Source organism: Salvelinus alpinus, chromosome 5 (genome assembly GCF_045679555.1).
Source record: "Salvelinus alpinus chromosome 5, SLU_Salpinus.1, whole genome shotgun sequence".
In the NCBI taxonomy this organism is placed as follows: Eukaryota; Metazoa; Chordata; class Actinopteri; order Salmoniformes; family Salmonidae; genus Salvelinus; species Salvelinus alpinus.
In genome coordinates this window covers 31,016,684-31,035,731 of record NC_092090.1, presented here as the reverse complement: position 1 = coordinate 31,035,731, position 19,048 = coordinate 31,016,684, and the positions used below count along the sequence as shown (strand labels likewise).

At 42.9% G+C, this 19,048-nt stretch overlaps 1 protein-coding gene across 2 annotated transcripts in view; it reads right to left on the bottom strand.

The window, feature by feature from the left end:
* The window catches only part of LOC139575908 (leucine-rich repeat-containing G-protein coupled receptor 4-like), a 40,062-nt gene extending 29,213 nt beyond the window's left edge, over positions 1-10,849 (bottom strand). For both annotated transcript variants that reach the window (XM_071401346.1, XM_071401348.1), the window contains exons 1-2: positions 10,045-10,849; positions 545-616 (exon numbers count right to left, since the gene is read on the bottom strand). In XM_071401346.1, the coding sequence (XP_071257447.1) occupies positions 545-616; positions 10,045-10,232 (260 nt within the window). In that variant the 5' untranslated portion in view covers positions 10,233-10,849. The remainder of the gene's footprint in view (positions 1-544; positions 617-10,044) is intronic.
* Positions 10,850-19,048: the final 8,199 nt, after the last annotated feature.

Genomic DNA, 19,048 nt, shown 5'->3' with positions numbered 1-19,048 from the left:
AAATAACATGGGCACAGAAGCAGCAATGGGTGCAGAATAATGTTAGCAGGTCATTTTGCATTCTCAGGGTTACATGTTACCTGATATCAGGTAGACAGATCTTATCCTTACTTCCAGCTCTGAACCAGACAGAGGGGTATTTCAAGAGTAAAAAAATGACAAAGATTAGATATGCTCATTGAATGGGTCCCAGAACTGAGACATGCGGTTGCCACCCTGCAAATTCTCAAAGAAAACACAATGAAAGAAAGAATGTGATGCATCTCACATACATGTTCTCTGGAATCCTACGTAGTATAGTCATGGTACTTTTTGATAGCTATCATGGTATAACTTGCCCTTTCTAAAAACACTGCAACTTAGCCGACTATAATGGCATGACTCTTTGGTGTAAGAGAAACTACAGGGTTCTTTATATCTTGCTGAGCAACTTGATGATCAAACACATAATACAACTGGTCTGTTGTGGTTGAAAACCACTGATTATCATATGCATGTGACAAAAACTGTAGTGGGTAATGTACTAGAAAAGATGAATACTCACAGTTCTTCTAGATAGGGGAAGTTCTTGAAGACAAATGCCGGGAGCTCTGTGATGTTATTCATGCTGATGTCACTGTGGAACCAAACAACAAGTGTCATGAGTGGATCAGTATTTCTCTCAGGTTAGAAACAGAACACAGCCCTGATTCCAATTAAAATCTCAAACAATCAAGGTGGATTTATACTCCTAAAGATGCAACAACAGAGAATTGCAGAAATAGTACATAATGTTTGATGCCATGGTAGTGTGTAACAAATGTATCTTTTTGGAGGCATAACTAGTAAGTAACTGCTCAGAAGCATGCTTTCAATACGGTTACATTGGTTTTCATGTAATGTAGATTGGTAGAGGGAAAGTACTGTCATCTTCCCCAGCAGCATAATGATTCATTTGGGCCAAAACAGGTCCCCAGCAATACTGTAAACCCTTGAAAAAACCCTCCTCGTATTGCCCAAGGGATGTTCACGTTTCCAACTCACTGCAGAGAAAGACAGGCGTGTAGCAGCACGACAGCTATGCAGACAGCACTCACGTTTCTTCCCCACCTGACTAATTCAGTATGTGACTTACATACAGTTGAAGTCGGAAGTTTACATACACTTAGGTTGGAGTCATTAAAACTCGTTTTTCAACCACTCCACAAATTTCTTGTTAGCAAACTACAGTTTGGCAAGTTGGTTAGGACATCTACTTTGTGCATGACACAAGTAATCTTTCCAACAATTGTTTGCAAACAGATTATTTCACTGTATCACAATTCCAGTGGGTCAGAAGTTTACATACACTAAGTTTACTGTGCCAGAAAATGATGTCATGGCTACAGAAGCTTTGGATAGGCTATTTGACATCATTTGAGTCAATTGAAGGTGTACCTTCAATTTCCAAACGCCTGAAGGTACCATGTTCATCTGTACAAACAATAGTATGCAAGTATAAACACCATGGGACCACGCAGCCGTCATACCGCTCAGGAAGGAGATGTGTTCTGTCTCCTAGAGATGAACGTACTTTGTTGCGAAAAGTGCAAATCAATCCCAGAACAACAGCAAAGGACCTTGTGAAGATGCTGGAGGAAACGGGTACAAAAGTATCTATATCCACAGTAAAACGAGTCCTATATCGACATAACCTGAAAGGCTGCTCAGCAAGGAAGAAGCCATTGCTCCAAAATCACCATAAAAAAGCTAGACTACAGTTTGCAACTGCACATGGGGACAAAGATCGAACTTTTTGGAGCAATGTCCTTTGGTCTGAGGAAACAAAAATAGAACTGTTTGGCCATAATGACCATCGTTATGTTTGGAGGAAAAAGGGGGAGGCTTGCAAGCCGAAGAACACCATCCCAACCGTGAAGAACGGGGGTGGCAGCATCATGTTGTGGGGGTGCTTTGCTGCAGGAGGGACTGGTGCACTTCACAAAATAGATGGCATCATGAGGCAGGAAAATTATGTGGATATATTGAAGCAACATCTCAAGACATCAGTCAGGAAGTTAAAGCTTGGTCACAAATGGGTCTACCAAATGGACAATGACCCCAAGCATACTTCCAAAGTGGTGGCAAAATGGCTTAAGGACAACAAAGTCAAGGCATTGGAGTGGCCATCACAAAGCCCTGACCTCAATCCTATAGAAAATGTGTGGGCAGAACAGAACTGGGAAGCTTGTGGAAGGCTACCCGAAACATTTGACCCAAGTTAAACAATTTAAAGGCAATGCTACTAAATACTAATTAAGTGTATGTAAACTTCTGACCCACTGGGAATGTGATGAAAGAAATAAAAGCGTAAATAAATAATTCTCTCTACTATTATTCTGACATTTCACATTCTTAAAATAAAGTGGTGATCCTAACTGACATAAGACAGGGAATTTTTACTCTGATTAAATGTCAGTTATTGTGAAAAACTGAGTTTAAATGTATTTGGCTAAGGTGTATGTAAACTTCCGACTTATACTGTATGTAATACATAGAGTAACCATGGGCAAAATTGTGATCGAATCCAACTGAAGTTCTAGGAATTGAGAGATTGTTATATAGGCAGGTTTAGTAAAGATTGTAAACTGATTGTAGAAGGATCCTAAAGCAGCCTACAGATTAGTGCACATCCAACTTCCAATAAAAATTACACTGGCTATAGTATAAAAAGACTGGTATGGTATGACACTATAAAAATGGTATGACACCATAGCCATTCCCTTATGTTCAACAACTCAACAGAGTACCTTTTAACTTTGGACCACTCTCATCTTGATTAGGAATCCTTTCATTGGTTTCAAAGAGGAGCCCATAGACACCAAATGTTAGAGTTGAAGCACAACAGGACTGAAAAAACATCCTGCTTTTGATAATGAAGCGAAACCCCCAAAAAGGGTCCATCTTGAATTTCACTACCAGCCGTCCCCAACGTCTTGCATGTGTGTGCATGTAGGACTTTGGATCCTTAAAGGATAATATCGCCCGCCACACTCCCACCCCCCACGTTTCTAACTACAAAGGCCCCCAACAGAAGCCCTCATCGTCCCTGCCATCTATCTTTCCCATCTCCAGGTTACCTAGCTTATCCAATTTCTTCTAGGCTCTGTACAATGGAGCTTCCACCTTGATCCACCCCCCTCTTTATCCCCCCCTACGGACACTCCTTGGGGCGTTGTGTGGCCACTATTTGGAAGGCTTTCCCGGTGGTCCCTCCTTTGGATACATTCTGTCTTGCTGACAGCACCCCTACACCCGCACCCTGTAACCATCTTTCACAGGCTGTTGGCTGCCATGGTCAAGAGTGCAGGCAGCCACAGGGACAGGATGAAAGGGTGGTCTGTGAATGCCGTCACCCTCCCTTCCAGCTGCTTTAGTCATCAGGGGACCTGCCTATGACCTTCCTATCCTACATAGAAATACAGCTGTGACACATATAGAAAAAACAGCACTCTTTCTGAAAAGTTACATGCCCACTGTTTTGAGGGTATGAAATGTCAACATGACATCAAATAATGCAAAGGTGTCACTTTTTGCTCATATCAGCCTTGGTGGGAAACCGAAAGAATCACATTTCCAGCAAGAGTTGCCAAATGTTTCACTTCTCAAGCGAGATTTCCCTACATAAAAAAAGAGATCGGCGACAAAGACATCCTTCAAAACACTAATCACATCCAGAGGAAAGTATGGGGAGCATGCAGCAGAGGCTGTTGTCAAGTCTCAACAGAGCACCTTTAAAACTCCCTGGGATTTCACTGCCAATCCAAGTAAATAGAGACATACAGATCATCTTTACTCAGAAAAAAATGTCAGCTAAAAGACACATGATACCTTTCCTAAATCACTTTTGGGGTCAAAGACAAAATCTACACCTTTTAAACAATTTAAAAAATAAGCAATAATTCATCATCTCTGCTATGATGCAAGATGAGAATAAATATATTATCTCAGCATTATCTCAAAGCCAACCACAACCTCTCCATGGTAAGAGGGTCAAAAAGAGGTCCACCCTGTTCAAGTCTCTGGCAAGTAAGAAATTATACTTGTTATTTAGTGGCTTATTGAGTAGTCTCTGATGGTTGGATCATGGTTTGAGAAAGGTTTGTGGTCATAAGCACATCCTTAAAGACTTGGTGCTGGGCTAATAAAAGAAGGCCTACACACTGTTTATGCCCCCAATTCACAGATTTATTGACAACGTTTGGATCCGAAACGGATCTTGGTCAGAATGATTTTAACCTGAGCTCAGCGTTAGCTTCCCCCTCACAATTACACAGGCCACTGGTGTTTGTCCACAGACCAGACAAGGACCTCAGCAAAGCCACACAACAACCACAGAGCTCCACATTACAGACAGATAAATATACGTGGAAAGATTGCCAAGCAGTGCAAAGGCAGACCAAAAAGAGATTCAAATTAAAGCGACTCCAAAACCAAGGCGTGTATATGTGGTATGTGTGTGGGCGGATCAGACACTGGCTGGCATGGAGCCATGAGAGGGAGGGGAAGCTACCGTGCCAAGAACAGCAAGGATTGACAGACAGGACAACGGCAGATAAGTAAGATAGAGATTTGGGGAAAAAGGTTACCTTCCTTTGAAGATCTCTGGGCGCAGAAGGTGGCAAGTGTAAAAAGTATCTGATGTAGTCTCTGCAAGGGCCTTGCTTCAAGGAGGCATAGCCTTAGTTCAGATGCACCATGAATCCCAAGGTGATCTTCAAAAGGAGGACAACTTCACTTCTTCAATACCTTTTGGCAGTGTTTATTTAGCCGGCTAATGTAATCTAAATGAAAATCGATATCCTGCCGGTAGATCATTTGTTGAGGTAGAGAAGCCAAACCGGGCACCAACCCAACCACCTGCTTGCTGCTAACATTGACTACCTCAGAAGTAAAGCAAACTCAGTAATGCTTTGGCTTTTTAGCCCCCTGGTCCCATGACAGCAGAGTTGTGGGGGAAAATGCAGGTAACGGGGAAACTATTTTCTCAGCCGGCTGTTTCTTATTGATTAAAGAGGTGAAGGTGGTGAGAATTGAGGAAGATGGCTGAGGTTCCCTGACTGCCATGCTGGAAAGGAACAAGGGCACTTTGTATACACAGACGGGCAGTGTTCCACCATGGGAGTGCAGAGAAGGTCAAGCATTTACCACATGGGTCCTAGGGGAGACTGATTTGCTGTAGCTAGAGTGCAAACAACCAGCCTGCAAGGCAAACATGTCAGTCCTAAAACAGTGAGAGACAGAGAGGGAGAGAAGTGATTGATATTGGTATGGGAGTTGTTGTCGTTGTAAACGTATTGTCATTTTGCTATTCAAATGTATGTTTTTTATAACAATTTACAACATTGAATCGAACCAAGAGAAAAAGAGATTGACAGAGAATGTGATGATGAGAGAGTTGGAGAGGACTATGGAAAAATAGGATGAAAATTAGGAAGATAAGTGATCAGAAGTAAAAGAGAGTGTGAGTTGTGTGAGGGAGAGAGAGAAAGAGAGACAGAGCAAGAGGGGGGAAGGGAGAGAGAGAGGTAAACATTCTACCATCTAGCAGTCATCCTGTTTGGGAGCGGGAACCAGTGACTGGCTCCTTTCACCTCTGCTGACCATGAACAAAAGTATCATTCAGCTTAAGATGGATAGAGGGCACCAATGGCGAGTGAGCTAGCTGGACCAGTGAGTGAGAGGGCATTAGTCCCCCTATCCCCTCCCTCCCCTAAACTTGTGCTTGTTCACACTATGAAAGGACTTCAATTGAGATGAGATGTGAGAAGTGACCCCCTCCTACCCCAAACCATCATGCCCCCCGCATGCACACATGAGAGCGAGAGCGCACACACAGTCACCAAGCTCTCAAGAGACTGAGATGTTCTTTTGTCACTCGTATCTAGCAGAGATGCAGCAGGCATGCACTGTGGGAGGGGAAATTGGTGTACACGGTGAGGGGGGTTCCAGAACTTATTTCTCTTTCTCCCCACCTGTTTTCCTCAGGCAGGAGAGTCTCAATTTCAGCTGCCAATAAAAAACGTAATGTACACACCAACGTGCTGCAGGCAGCTCCAACCCCCAGCCCACCTCTCCAACCTTCCCCTGGGCTGCTGGCTGGTGCAAACCCAACACTCTGATTTATGGACTGATAAAACAGGGCACAGGCCAATTCCAATCTGTGTCAAATTCCGTAAGATTATGGAAATCAACAGATGCATAAATGTTAAAGTATTGTAAGATATTGCCAACGAGAGTGGCAATGTACAGTACTGTATATTATTTTGTGACTAAGTATATGGGTTACTAATTTTGAAGAATGACGACACATGAAATAAAAACTTTAAGTAACGCTCTCTAAATAACTACAAATGCAGGACAAGAGCAGGTCTAGTCATACCTCTGTCTGAAACTATTCCAATTTAAAAGGATATTCCAGAATTCCAAGGCCAGAAATTCAACAAAAAAACCTGACTTTCAAAAGATGGCGTTAATGTCTGTGGCCCCATTTCTTTTAGTTCTCTTCATAACAGAACTGCTGCCCTCCATTCTCCTCTCTGCTTCTATGTCCAACAGTTTCAGTACATTCATGGGGTGGCAGATTGTACTGGATGGAATCACAGCAGGAGGAAAATCACAAACAAAGCCAACCTTCTGGGAAACCATTCTCCCACCTCTGGGAACAGCAGGGCCTGCAATGTGCCTCTTGTAAGACTGCTGGACCTGTCTGCTTCTATCATTATCTGTGTGTGTGTGTGTGTGTGTGTGTGTGTGTGTGTGTGTGTGTGTGTGTGTGTGTGTGTGTGTGTGTGTGTGTGTGTGTGTGTGTGTGTGTGTGTCAATTTCCCTGTTTCTTTCTGTCCATTAATCTCTCCCTTCAGTAATTTTCCATATCTCAATTTATCAAGCTCTTCACTATTTGCCTGTCTTGTTGATCCCTGTCTGTCTCTGCTGTTTGAGCAAAAAAGCTTATAATTGCCACTAAACGTCACAGCAGATGATGTGTACCCCAATTAATAGATTAAGTTGTTTGTTTGCTGACACACTAATGTAAAGTGTTACCAAAATATATTTCTAGCAGAGTACTAAGGATGTAATTCCACTTTTGATGAGCGCTAAATGGGATTAAATTAACATTATGGAGGTGCATATTTTGTTTAGTTCTTTAAACAAACATTAGCTCACTTCCGGTAAGGAGCATTACCAGCTCAGCACAGCCTCCCTGTGCATTAACTCTGACAAAAAGAGTCTTTCTACAGCTGCGCTGTGTCGCACTAATCCATCATGACCCCTGACCTCTCTACTCACCAAAACACAGAAGGAATGGAAAGAAGGGGAGTTTAAGAGACGGAGAATAGACATTGAATGGAGAGAGGGAGAGAGAGAAATACAAAGAGAGAGAAATAGAAAGAGAGAGACAGCTGCACTAAGGGTGAATTCCTCAGTAACATACAAACATTTTTTACTTTAAAATGTATTTCAAAAAAACAAAAAAAACAATGATTGACCACTTTTGACAACGTCCAGTGAACATTTACTTGAAGAATTGTCAGTGGAAATTGCTAAGTAGTCCCTGTGCATAGAGTTGTATCATTTGTTCGCAATCATTGGTTTTTGTTTGACATACATTTTAAAGTGAAAAATCACTCTGTTAGCGTGGAATTGCTCTAAGGCAACCCGTCAAATACTCTGAGGGTTTGAACTGAATATATCACAAAGTTATGAGCTAAAAAGCTGTCACAAAGCATTTGGTTAACCCTTGCTCAGTGTAGGTGCACAAGAAGCCTTCACGCCCACACTTCCAACCGTAATAAGTAGACTTGGCAATTGTAATACAATATTTGGGGCTATGTTGGTAACTTACACACAAGTCTGAAAAGATCATGATGTTTGATAACAGCATACACTACACTGTGTCTTAGTTGACACATTGGTAAATACCACAGTTTCTCTTCATTTTACCTGACACAAAACATCTCTACATTGGCAGTTTATTGGGTCAACTCTAGAGCGTGTGTATTTCTACAATTCTGCTGGATATTAATGCATTCAAGAAGTCAATCAAATGTACTTACAGTCCATGTGGTGTAATGTTCAGGTACCTAGGTGGAAATAAATATAAAACCAACCCCTCAGCTTTTATGTTATGTAAATAAAGGTGATGGTGATATTGTATATATTTAAATTTCTCATTCAGTCTTGGATATGAAACTGTTCTGTATCAATACCCACCGGGTCCAGACGTCAATCCAACATCTATTTCACGTTGGTTCAACGTAATTTCATTGAAACGACATGGAAACAACTTTGATTCAACCAGTGTGTGCCCAGAGGGTAGTCTTCTCAAGGTCAGATCCTTCCTTCTTTTCCACATTAGGAAGCACATTTCCTTCATCCACCTTCAATAAATAACACATAGACCCTTTGACGCTCTTGGGCGGCTGCTCTGTTAATCATTAACTAAGACATTGTGAAACCTTTAAGGCTAGTTAACCAGAAATGTATTAACTATGTAGACCCAGTCTCAGTTTCTCCTCAGTTAGTCATGCTCTTCCTCTTTCTCTCTAGTAAGGTAGTGCAGAGCAACTCGCTTTTTTTTGGTACAGAGACAAAGACAGATATGATGGCGGAATCACAGGGAATAGAAACAATGATCATTCCTTAAAAATAAACTATAGGCTAACTAAAAGACCCATGTCATAGGGCTTTTGGTTTAGTTGTTATTTTGTGTTGATCACAACAGCTTTTTCCTTTCGGCGGTTCCTGAACAAGATTCAGAAAATATTTTATTTTGTTAAAAATATAGTCTACAAATAATTTAACATGGCACATTTTCCCCATGTTGATAAGTTGCTTGAGCCACAATTTTGCAACTTAGGAAACTTTGGAAGGAAAGTAAATAAGACTTAATTATTACAGTAAAGTGTTACTGAACTGACAAATTCTCTGGGATGAATTCTGGTGTATCCCTGTAAGATGAATTTGAATTTGCATCACTTTGTAAAGGACATGTAATGCATATGTAAAGGATATGTAATGGAAATGTAAAGGATATGTAATGGAAATATCAGAATACCAACCACAACAACTGTCTCTGAGATGGGTAAGTGTGTCCAGTGTTTTCTTTTAGGGATAGGCATACACCTTAAGTGACCTGGGACTTTCTCTGCCATGATGTGAGTTGGTGAGTGGAGCAGCATTCAGGATAAACAGTCTCAGGCGGGTACAATCCCCTTTCTGCCCGGGTATTTCTGGGATCTGTTCATGTCTGATCTCCAATATTATGAAGATCAAATTAAAGGTATACACCAAAACATCATGAGGTTCCCTCTGTCAATGCCTGTTCTGGATCAAATCTCAGCCTTCTTACAGCAGCAGGCACAAGATGTCTTTGTGGTTCTATTCCTTCATATCTCAACAAGGAGTCAGTCGAGACCACAGAGCCAAGACAGGCCAAAGAATCAGCAAATGAAGACAGATCCACCTTCTTGCTTTACACAGATGGGCTACTATTCCACATGTCCCTAAATATAAGTGGCTGTAGTCTAAGAAAGTGAAAGTCCAGGTGCCAGGCCAAGGAATATGCTATAGCTTGTATGCTTTTCAGTAGAGTAAAATACTAGGGTATAAGAGGGGCCATATCAAGGAAAGGTCAGCAAGTGAATGAGTTTGGACCAGCATGAAACATTTTGGCAACCATTGCATAAAAAAAATAGCCTAGCCAATACTGTATATACTGTACCAACCTTTAATTTTATGGGCTACTTTTCCTCTGGCTGTTCTTCATTCTTTGTGTTTGCTCTCTCATACCAACCACAATAATGTGTTTGTTATCAGTTGAATAACTGATCCACAGCCCAAAGTTGTAAAAACCCACTCGATTACTTGGCTTCATTGACAGCCATTGTGCAAAAGTTTGCTCCAGTACTGACGAGTAAGTAGTGGCCGACCTTACCGTTACAAACACGTCCTAACTAGGGAGAGATATTAATTCTAGGTTTAATCGTGTTTTATTACACAGTTTCAATATGTGTTGATACTTACAGATAGTAGGTGAAGGCGCTTAGACCAGTCGGGACAGTGGTCAGACCTTTCCCAGAGCAATCGGCGCCTCCGTCCTCGTCGCAGCTGCATGAGGACGAACAAATAGCCGGAGTGGATTGTCCTTGACCAGCCGCACCATTCCGTAGTGAAAACAACCGCAAAAATATCCAGATGACAAACACGCGCATGTTCTTCTTCTGTTCAGACTGAGCAAAATGGCTTTACGTGTTTCTCTTATAAGGACATGTAGGCCACTTTTCATGTGACTGCTCTGTTGTGATGGCTTGTCCAAGAAGCTTGAATGCGTATTCTTGTTGATAGGTAGTCGACCACTTCAAGGATATAACATGTTAATGCATCAGTCCCACCAAACATATATCCTTAACTACCCCTGTCAAATCTGGGACATTTTCTTTACTCAAACAATGCGGTTTACCTCGCACTAAGTGTCCTCCTGTTCCTATTCATCCCGTGTGGAGTGTTGGTCCCATAAAAATAAGTAGCAACCGTCCACACAGACGACAAAATTGGCACCTTTTGCTTTTTCCGTTTTCGTTGTCCCATTAAATCAGAAAACCAGGCGGATCCGTGCGTGGACAAAATAAGAAGCCTCAATACAATTCTCCAACCGAAATGGGAAACACTTGGTGACTTATTTTAGCTATCGTTTCCCTCTCCTGATTTGTTTCCTGTAGAAAAACACAGTCAGCTTTCAGCCATTCCTCACGTTTCCTTCCTTTGCTCCCTGCCACCAGCAGCCCGCTTTTTCTTGCTCACTCGGTAAGCGCCCTGCCGGACAACCTGCCACACGATCTGCTGAATACAGTATGTTAATACTGACCTACATATTAATTATTTCACAACGTCACACTTTAGCTTTAGTAGGCAACATACTGCAATTAATACCTTTGTAATTGTGTAACAATTAATTGAAAAAATATCAATTCATTTCCACCTCAGTCCTTTCTTTGAGTGTGGTACAATGTCAGGTTAGTCCTTTGGTTGTAATTGGTCAATATCTGATATAATGGTAGGCTTACCATTCTTGTTTTAGTGAATTCCAACTGACTGAAATGTAGTTATTATTAGATAGGCCTAATTGTCAGGTTATTATCATTTTACAATATGCTTTCTACCAATAATACTGTAGGCCTAAAATAAAGTGTAACCGGACAGTTTCTTCAACAACTACATGCTACATGCCAGATGAAACTTGTTAGTTAGCCTTTTCAGGTCAGATGTTATTTGTTTGATTACATAATACTTTGTGTGGGTCCTGTGATTTGTTGAGTTGGAACTTGGGGCATGCACCCTTTTCTATATCTTTTAAAAAATTGAACCTTTATTTAACTAGGAAAGTCAGTTAAGAACAAATTGTTATTTACAATGACGGCCTACCGCGGCCAAACCCTCCTCTAATCCGGACGACGCTGGGCCAATTGTGCGCCGCCCTATGGGACTCCCGATCATGGCCGGTTGTGATACAGCCCGGGATCGAACCTGGGTCTGTAGTGAAGCCTCTAGCACTGCGATGCAGTGCCTTAGACTGCTGCGCCACTCAGGATTTCTGCTTCACTCCTGCCTCCAACCAGGGGGAATGTGAAAGTGTGACAACAATCCAGCCAGTAGAGTAGATACTTCTCTCTCAATGGTTTAAGAGTTGCTGTGCTAAATAGGACTCTATCTTCACCAACCGGGTGGCGGGCAAGGTACTTTGTTACTTGTCCATTGCTCCCTCCTCCAAGCGTGGCTCTTCTCTGTGGTTGGGCAGGCAATCCTCTGTGACTTCCCCAGAGGCATGCAGACCTACAGCGGGTGCTGTCCAAGGTGCCATTCAGCCTGTTCAACATACAAATATATGGATAGTGTATGATATCGAAGTGAATAGTGTATGATATCATTAAGAAACATTGTAGAACCAGCCATCTCTCCAAACTGATCAATATGTTGCTCAACAAAATATTGAGAACTCTGTCTTTTCAATTGAAGTTTCTCTTACATCAAAGAGTCATGGCATTGTGGAGTCGGTTAATGTAGTGTTTTCAGAAAGCCATACATTTTTTCAAGCACCAACATGATACTCACAACAATGTCATCCAATTAGTTCTAACTGTTAGTAGTGCACATGATGGTGACATACTTATAACATACAACATACATTCCGCCACTGTGTGTGAACGCAACAGCAGCCAAGTTTGTGCAGATGGAGAGGAAGATCCTGCAAGGTTGTCAGTTTTCATGTAAATTATATTTGCATAATTTTGCAAGTGAAAGGAGCAAAGGCACTTGTTATGATAGATTGTTTGAGAAGGAAATTGTCCAAACAGAAGTACATTAACAAAGCAATCTATGTAACATAGCAGGTTTATCAAAGCATTGGTGGACGTACATAATGGGCAGAGGTTACAAATGTGTTTTTAAGTGACACATTTTACAAGTTTTGGATCCCTTGATGTTAAATGGAGTATGTAATACATTATTAGATTGTCACATATACCAATGCACCCTACCTATGGATCTGTTATGTCCCCTTCTATACAACCTTTATAGAGTATGACATAAGTTTTAAGATGAGTAAAAACCTTTTGCACGCTATATAAAGCCTTTATACGGGGAGGGGGGTGTAGATCAGCTTTAATATTCCAGATAGATTTGGCATTTATAATCCCCCTTATTTGTTTATTCCTGTCACGTTCTGACCTTTATTTTCCTTTGTTTTGTCTTTAGTTAGTATGGTCAGGGCGTGAGTTGGGGTGGGCAGTCTATGTTATGTGTTTCTATGTTTAGGTTTGTATTTTGGCCTAATATGGTTCTCAATCAGAGGCAGATGTTTTGCATTGTCTCTGATTGGGAACCATATTTAGGTTGCCTGTTTTCACTGTTGGTTTGTGGGTGTTTGTCTTCCGTGTCAGTGTTTGTGCCACACGGGACTGTTGTTCGGTTAGATTATCTTTGTTATTTTGTTTTGTGTAGTGTTCAGTTTTTTTATAATAAAACATGGACACTTACCACTCTGCGTTTTGGTCCGATCCCTGCTACACCTCCTCTTCAGACGAAGAGGAGGAAATCAGCCGTTACAATTCCCCCTTCCCTTCCCATCCCCCCTCCCCACCCCTCCCCTGATTGGGGTTAGCTAACAATACGTCATCTACTGCAACTTACAGTGATTATTGGCTCTGTCATATCCTCACATGGTCTCTCCTATCATTGCTATGCAGACGACACACAATTAATCTTCTCCTTTCCCCCCTCTGATAACCAGGTGGTGAATCGCATCTCTGCATGTCTGGCAGACATATCAGTGTGGATGACGGATCACCACCTCAAGCTGAACCTCGGCAAGACGGAGCTGCTCTTCCTCCCGGGGAAGGACTGCCCGTTCCATGATCTCGCCATCACGGTTGACAACTCCATTGTGTCCTCCTCCCAGAGTGCTAAGAACCTTGGCGTGATCCTGGACAACACCCTGTCGTTCTCAACTAACATCAAGGCGGTGACCCGTTCCTGTAGGTTAATGCTCTACAACATTCGCAGAGTACGACCCTGCCTCACGCAGGAAGCGGCGCAGGTCCTAATCCAGGCACTTGTCATCTCCCGTCTGGATTACTGCAACTCGCTGTTGGCTGGGCTCCCTGCCTGTGCCATTAAACCCCTACAACTCATCCAGAACGCCGCAGCCCGTCTGGTGTTCAACTTTCCCAAGTTCTCTCACGTCACCCCGCTCCTCCGCTCTCTCCACTGGCTTCCAGTTGAAGCTCGCATCCGCTACAAGACCATGGTGCTTGCCTACGGAGCTGTGAGGGGAACGGCACCTCCGTACCTTCAGGCTCTGATCAGGCCCTACACCCAAACAAGGGCACTGCGTTCATCCACCTCTGGCCTGCTCGCCTCCCTACCTCTGAGGAAGTACAGTTCCCGCTCAGCCCAGTCAAAACTGTTCGCTGCTCTGGCACCCCAATGGTGGAACAAACTCCCTCACGACGCCAGGTCAGCGGAGTCAATCACCACCTTCCGGAGACACCTGAAACCCCACCTCTTTAAGGAATACCTAGGATAGGATAAAGTAATCCTTCTAACCCTCCCCCCCTTAAAAGAGTTAGATGCACTATTGTAAAGTGGTTGTTCCACTGGATATCATAAGGTGAATGCACCAATTTGTAAGTCGCTCTGGATAAGAGCGTCTGCTAAATGACTTAAATGTAAATGTAAATTATAACTGTAGTTAACTAATTATACAGTTGAAGTCGGGAGTTTACATACACCTTAGCTAAATACATTTAAACTCAGTTTTTCACAATAACTGACATTTAATCCTAGTAAAAATTCCCTGTCTTAGGTCAGTTAGGATCACCACTGTCACGTTCGTCGAAGTGAGGAGACCAAGGCGCAGCGTGATGTGAATACATTCTTTTTTAATGAACGAATGAACCACTAAACAAACTAACAAAAACAACAAAACGAACGTGAAGCTATGAACGACTAGCACCCAAAGGTGCGGACTCATACATACGAAACCTGAACCTATAGGGGAGGGTCTGGGTGGGCATTTCACTGCGGTGGCGGTGGACGCTTCGTGCCATGTCTCACACTTGGAGGCTTCTTGCCATGGATCATCACTGGAGGCTTCTTGCCATGGATCATCACTGGAGGCTTCGTGCCATTGATCATCACTGGAGGCTTCGTGCCATGGATCACCACTGGAGGCTTCTTGCCATGGATCATCACTGGAGGCTTTGTGCCATGGATCATCACTGGAGGCTTCGTGCCATGGATCATCACTGGAGGCTTCGTGCCATGGATCACCACTGGAGGCTTCTTGCCATGGATCATCACTGGAGGCTTCTTGCCATGGATCACCACTGGAGGCTTCTTGCCATGGATCATCACTGGAGGCTTCGTGCCATGGGTCATCACTGGAGGTTTCGTGCCATGGATCATCACTAGAGGCTTCTTGCCATGGATCACCACTGGAGGCTTCTTGCCATGGATCATCACTGGCGTGGAGAGACACACAGGAGGCCTGGCTCTGGGAGCAGGCACAGGACTCACCAGGCTGGGGAGACATGCAGGAGGATTAGTTCTTAGCACAGGCACAGGACTCACCAGGCTGGGGAGACATGCAGGAAGCCTTGTCCTTGGCCGGGGCACCGGATACACTGGGCCGTGGAGGATCACTGGAGGTCTCGAGCTAAGAGCCTGCACAACCCGTCCTGGCTGGATGGTGACTTTGGCCCTGCACGTGCGGGGCGCAGGCACAGGACGCACTGGGCTGTGCAGACGCACTGGAGACACAGTGCGCAGAGCCGGCGCAGGATATCCTGGGCCGTAGAGACGTACTGGAGGTCTGGAGAGCAGGGCTGGCACAATCCTTCCTGGCTGGATGCTCACCCTAGCCCGGCCGATGCGAGGAGCTGCGATGTAGCGTACCGGCTGTGAACGCACACTGGAGACACCGTGCGCTCCACCGCATAACAGGGTGCCTGACCAGTACGACGCTCCACCCGGTAAGCACGGGGAGTTGGCTCAGGTCTACAATCTGACTGAGCCAAACTCCTCGTGCCCCCCCCCCCCTAAAAAAAATTGGGGGCTGCCTCTCGTGCCTGCTCCGCTGTGCCACCTCCTCAGGACGGCGATGTTCTCTCGTCTGTCCCCAGGGTCCCTTGCCTTCCAGGATTTCCTCCCATGTCCAACTCTCCAGGTAACCACGCTGCTTGGTCCTCTTTTGGTGAGTAGTTCTGTCACGTTCGTCGTAGTGAGGAGACCAAGGCGCAGCGTGATGTGAATACATTCTTTTTTAATGAACGAATGAACCACTAAACAAACTAACAAAAACAACGTGAAGCTATAAACGACTAGTGCTGACATGCAACTACACATAGACAACTACCCACACAGACAGGTGGGAAAAGGCAACCTAAGTATGGTTCTCAATCAGAGACAACGATAGACAGCTGCCTCTGATTGAGAACCACACCCGGCCAAACACACAGAAATACAAATCATAGAAAAAAGAACATAGAATGCCAACCCAAATTACACTCTGACCAAACCAAAATAGAGACATAAAAAACTCTCTACGGTCAGGGCGTGACAACCACTTTATTTTAAGAATGTGAAATAATAGTAGAGGGAAGGAATTATTTCAGCTTTTTATTTCTTTCATCACATTCCCAGTGGGTCAGAAGTGTACTTACACTCAATTAGTATTTGGTAGCATGACCTTTAAATTGTTTAACTTGGGTCAAATGTTTCGGGTAGCCTTCCACAAGCTTCCCACAATAAGTTGGGTGAATTTTGGCCCATTCCTCCTGACAGAGCTGGTGTAACTGAGTCAGGTTTGTAGGCCTCCTTGCTCGCACACACTTTTTCAGTTCTGCCCACAAATGTTCTATAGGATTGAGGTCAGGGCTTTGTGATAGCCACTCCAATGCCTTGACTTTGTTATGCTTAAGCCATTTTGCCACCACTTTGAAAGTATGCCTGGGGTCATTGTCCATTTGGAAGACCCATTTGTGACCAAGCTTTAACTTCCTGACTGATGTCTTGAGATGTTGCTTCAATATATCCACATAATTTTCCTGCCTCATGATGCCATCTATTTTGTGAAGTGCACCAGTCTCTCCTGCAGCAAAGCACCCCCACAACATGATGCTGCCACCCCCATGCTTCACGGTTGGGATGGTATTCTTCGGCAAGCAAGCATCCCCCTTTTTCCTCCAAACATAACAATGGTCATTATGGCCAAACAGTTCTATTTTTGTTTCATCAGACCAGAGGACATTTCTACAAAAAGTTCGATCTTCGTCCCCATGTGCAGTTGCAAACCGTAGTCTGGCTTTTTTATGGTGGTTTTGGAGCAGTGGCTTCTTCCTTGCTGAGCAGCCTTTCAGGTTATGTCGATATAGGACTCGTTTTACTGTGGATATAGATACTTTGTACCTGTTTCCTCCAGCATCTTCACAAGGTCCTTTGCTGTTGTTCTGGGATTGATTTGCACTTTTCGCACCAAAGAACGTTCATCTCTAGGAGACAGAACACGTCTCCTTCCTGAGCGATATGACGGCTGCGTGGTCCCATGGTGTTTATACTTGCGTACTATTGTTTGTACAGATGAACATGGTACCTTCAGGCATTTGGAAATTGCTCTTGGCTGATTTCTTTTGATTTTCCCATGATGTCAAGGAAAGGGGCACTAAGTTTGAAGGTAGGCCTAGAAATACATCCACAGGTACACCTCCAATTGACTCAAATGATATCAATTAGCCTATCAGACATTTCTAAAGCCATTACATAATTTTTTGGAATTTTCCAAGCTGTTTAAAGGCACAGTCAACTTTGTGTACGTAAACTTCTGACTCACTGTAATTGTGTTACAGTGCATTATAAGTGAAATAATCTGTCTGTAAACAATTGTTGGAAAAATTACTTGTGTCATGCACAAAGTAGATGTCCTAACCGACTTGCCAAAACTATAGTTTGTTAACAAGACATTTTTGGAGTGGTTGAAAAATTAGTATTAATGACTCCAACATAAGTGTATGTTAACTACCGACTCCAACTGTACATATATTCCTAATTTCCTCTTTCTGCAAGTGCTGGATTTTCACCAACAGTGGACAATCCACCATTCGTATCTTAATTCCATCCCTCCGATGTCCACAGATTAACTCATCTTTCCCAGTATAACACCATTTTGCTATTTCCTTTTGCAATACATCCCTCCATTTTACTGTAATATCTTACGAGTGGCAGAGAGACTAATTCCTACATTTCTTCTTTAAGTAATTGCCTCTTCCAATTTTGTGGCAGAGCTGCGATGAGTTGGTTATCATTTTGTATTGAGCATACACCTCCTTACACTGTTGTTAGTTGCTTGTGTGACAATTTTACCATCCTTGTTTACAATGTCCTTCCTTGTAAATGTTTTCAAATAATAGTATTTTTTTCTATATCAGTACATTGGAGTTTTGCTGTAATATTTGATCTACCTTTTCTGGAGGATGACATTTAAATTGCAGCCAACTCTGTTTGGCTTTATTTAAAAAGGAAGACACTTTAAATAGGATTACACTGTCAATCCACCAAAAATGTGCAGTTTTAATCTGCAAAAAGGCAAAGAGCCCCCTCTTAAACATATGATGTGCCTTTCTTAGTAGCCTGCTGGAAAACCAGTTTGGATTGAGAGTTTCTGTATGTGCCTTAATATTAAAAACATTTAGCCCTCCACACTTATGCTCTTACAGTCACAACAGTGCAGTCAGAAAGTATTCACTTTTTCCACATTTTGTTGTGTTACAGCCTGAATTTAAAATGGACTACATTGAGATTTTGTGTCACTACAAACAATACCCCATAATGTCAAAGTGGAGTTATGGTTTTAGACATTTATACAAATAAATAAAAATGAAAAGCTGAAATGTCTTGAGTAATAACAAGTCACATAATAAGTTGCATTGACCTATTCTGTGTGCAATAATAGTGTTTATCATGATTTTTGAATAACTACCTAATTTTTGTAACCCACACATACAATTATCTATAAAGTCCATCAGTCGAGCAGTGAATTTCAAACACAGATTCATCCACTAAGACCAGGGACGTTTTCCAATGACTTGCAAAGAAGGGCACTTATTGGTAGATGGGTCAAAAGCAGAAATTGAATATCCCTTTGATCATAGTGAAGTGTTTCATTAAACTTGGTGTATCAATACACCCAGTCACTACAACGATGCAGGTCTCCTTCCTAACTCAGTTTCTGGAGAGGAAGGAAACCGCTCATGGATTTCACCATGAGGCCAATGTGTCACGTTCCTGACCTGTTTTCCTTTTTCTTGTATTTATTTAGTTGGTCAGGGCGTGAGTTGGGTGGGTTTGTCTATGTGGTATTTTCTATGTTGGGATGTTTGTGTCCGGCCGGGTATGATTCTCAATCAGAGACAGCTGTCAATCGTTGTCCCTGATTGAGAATCATACTTAGGCAGCCTGGGTTTCACTTGTGTTTTGT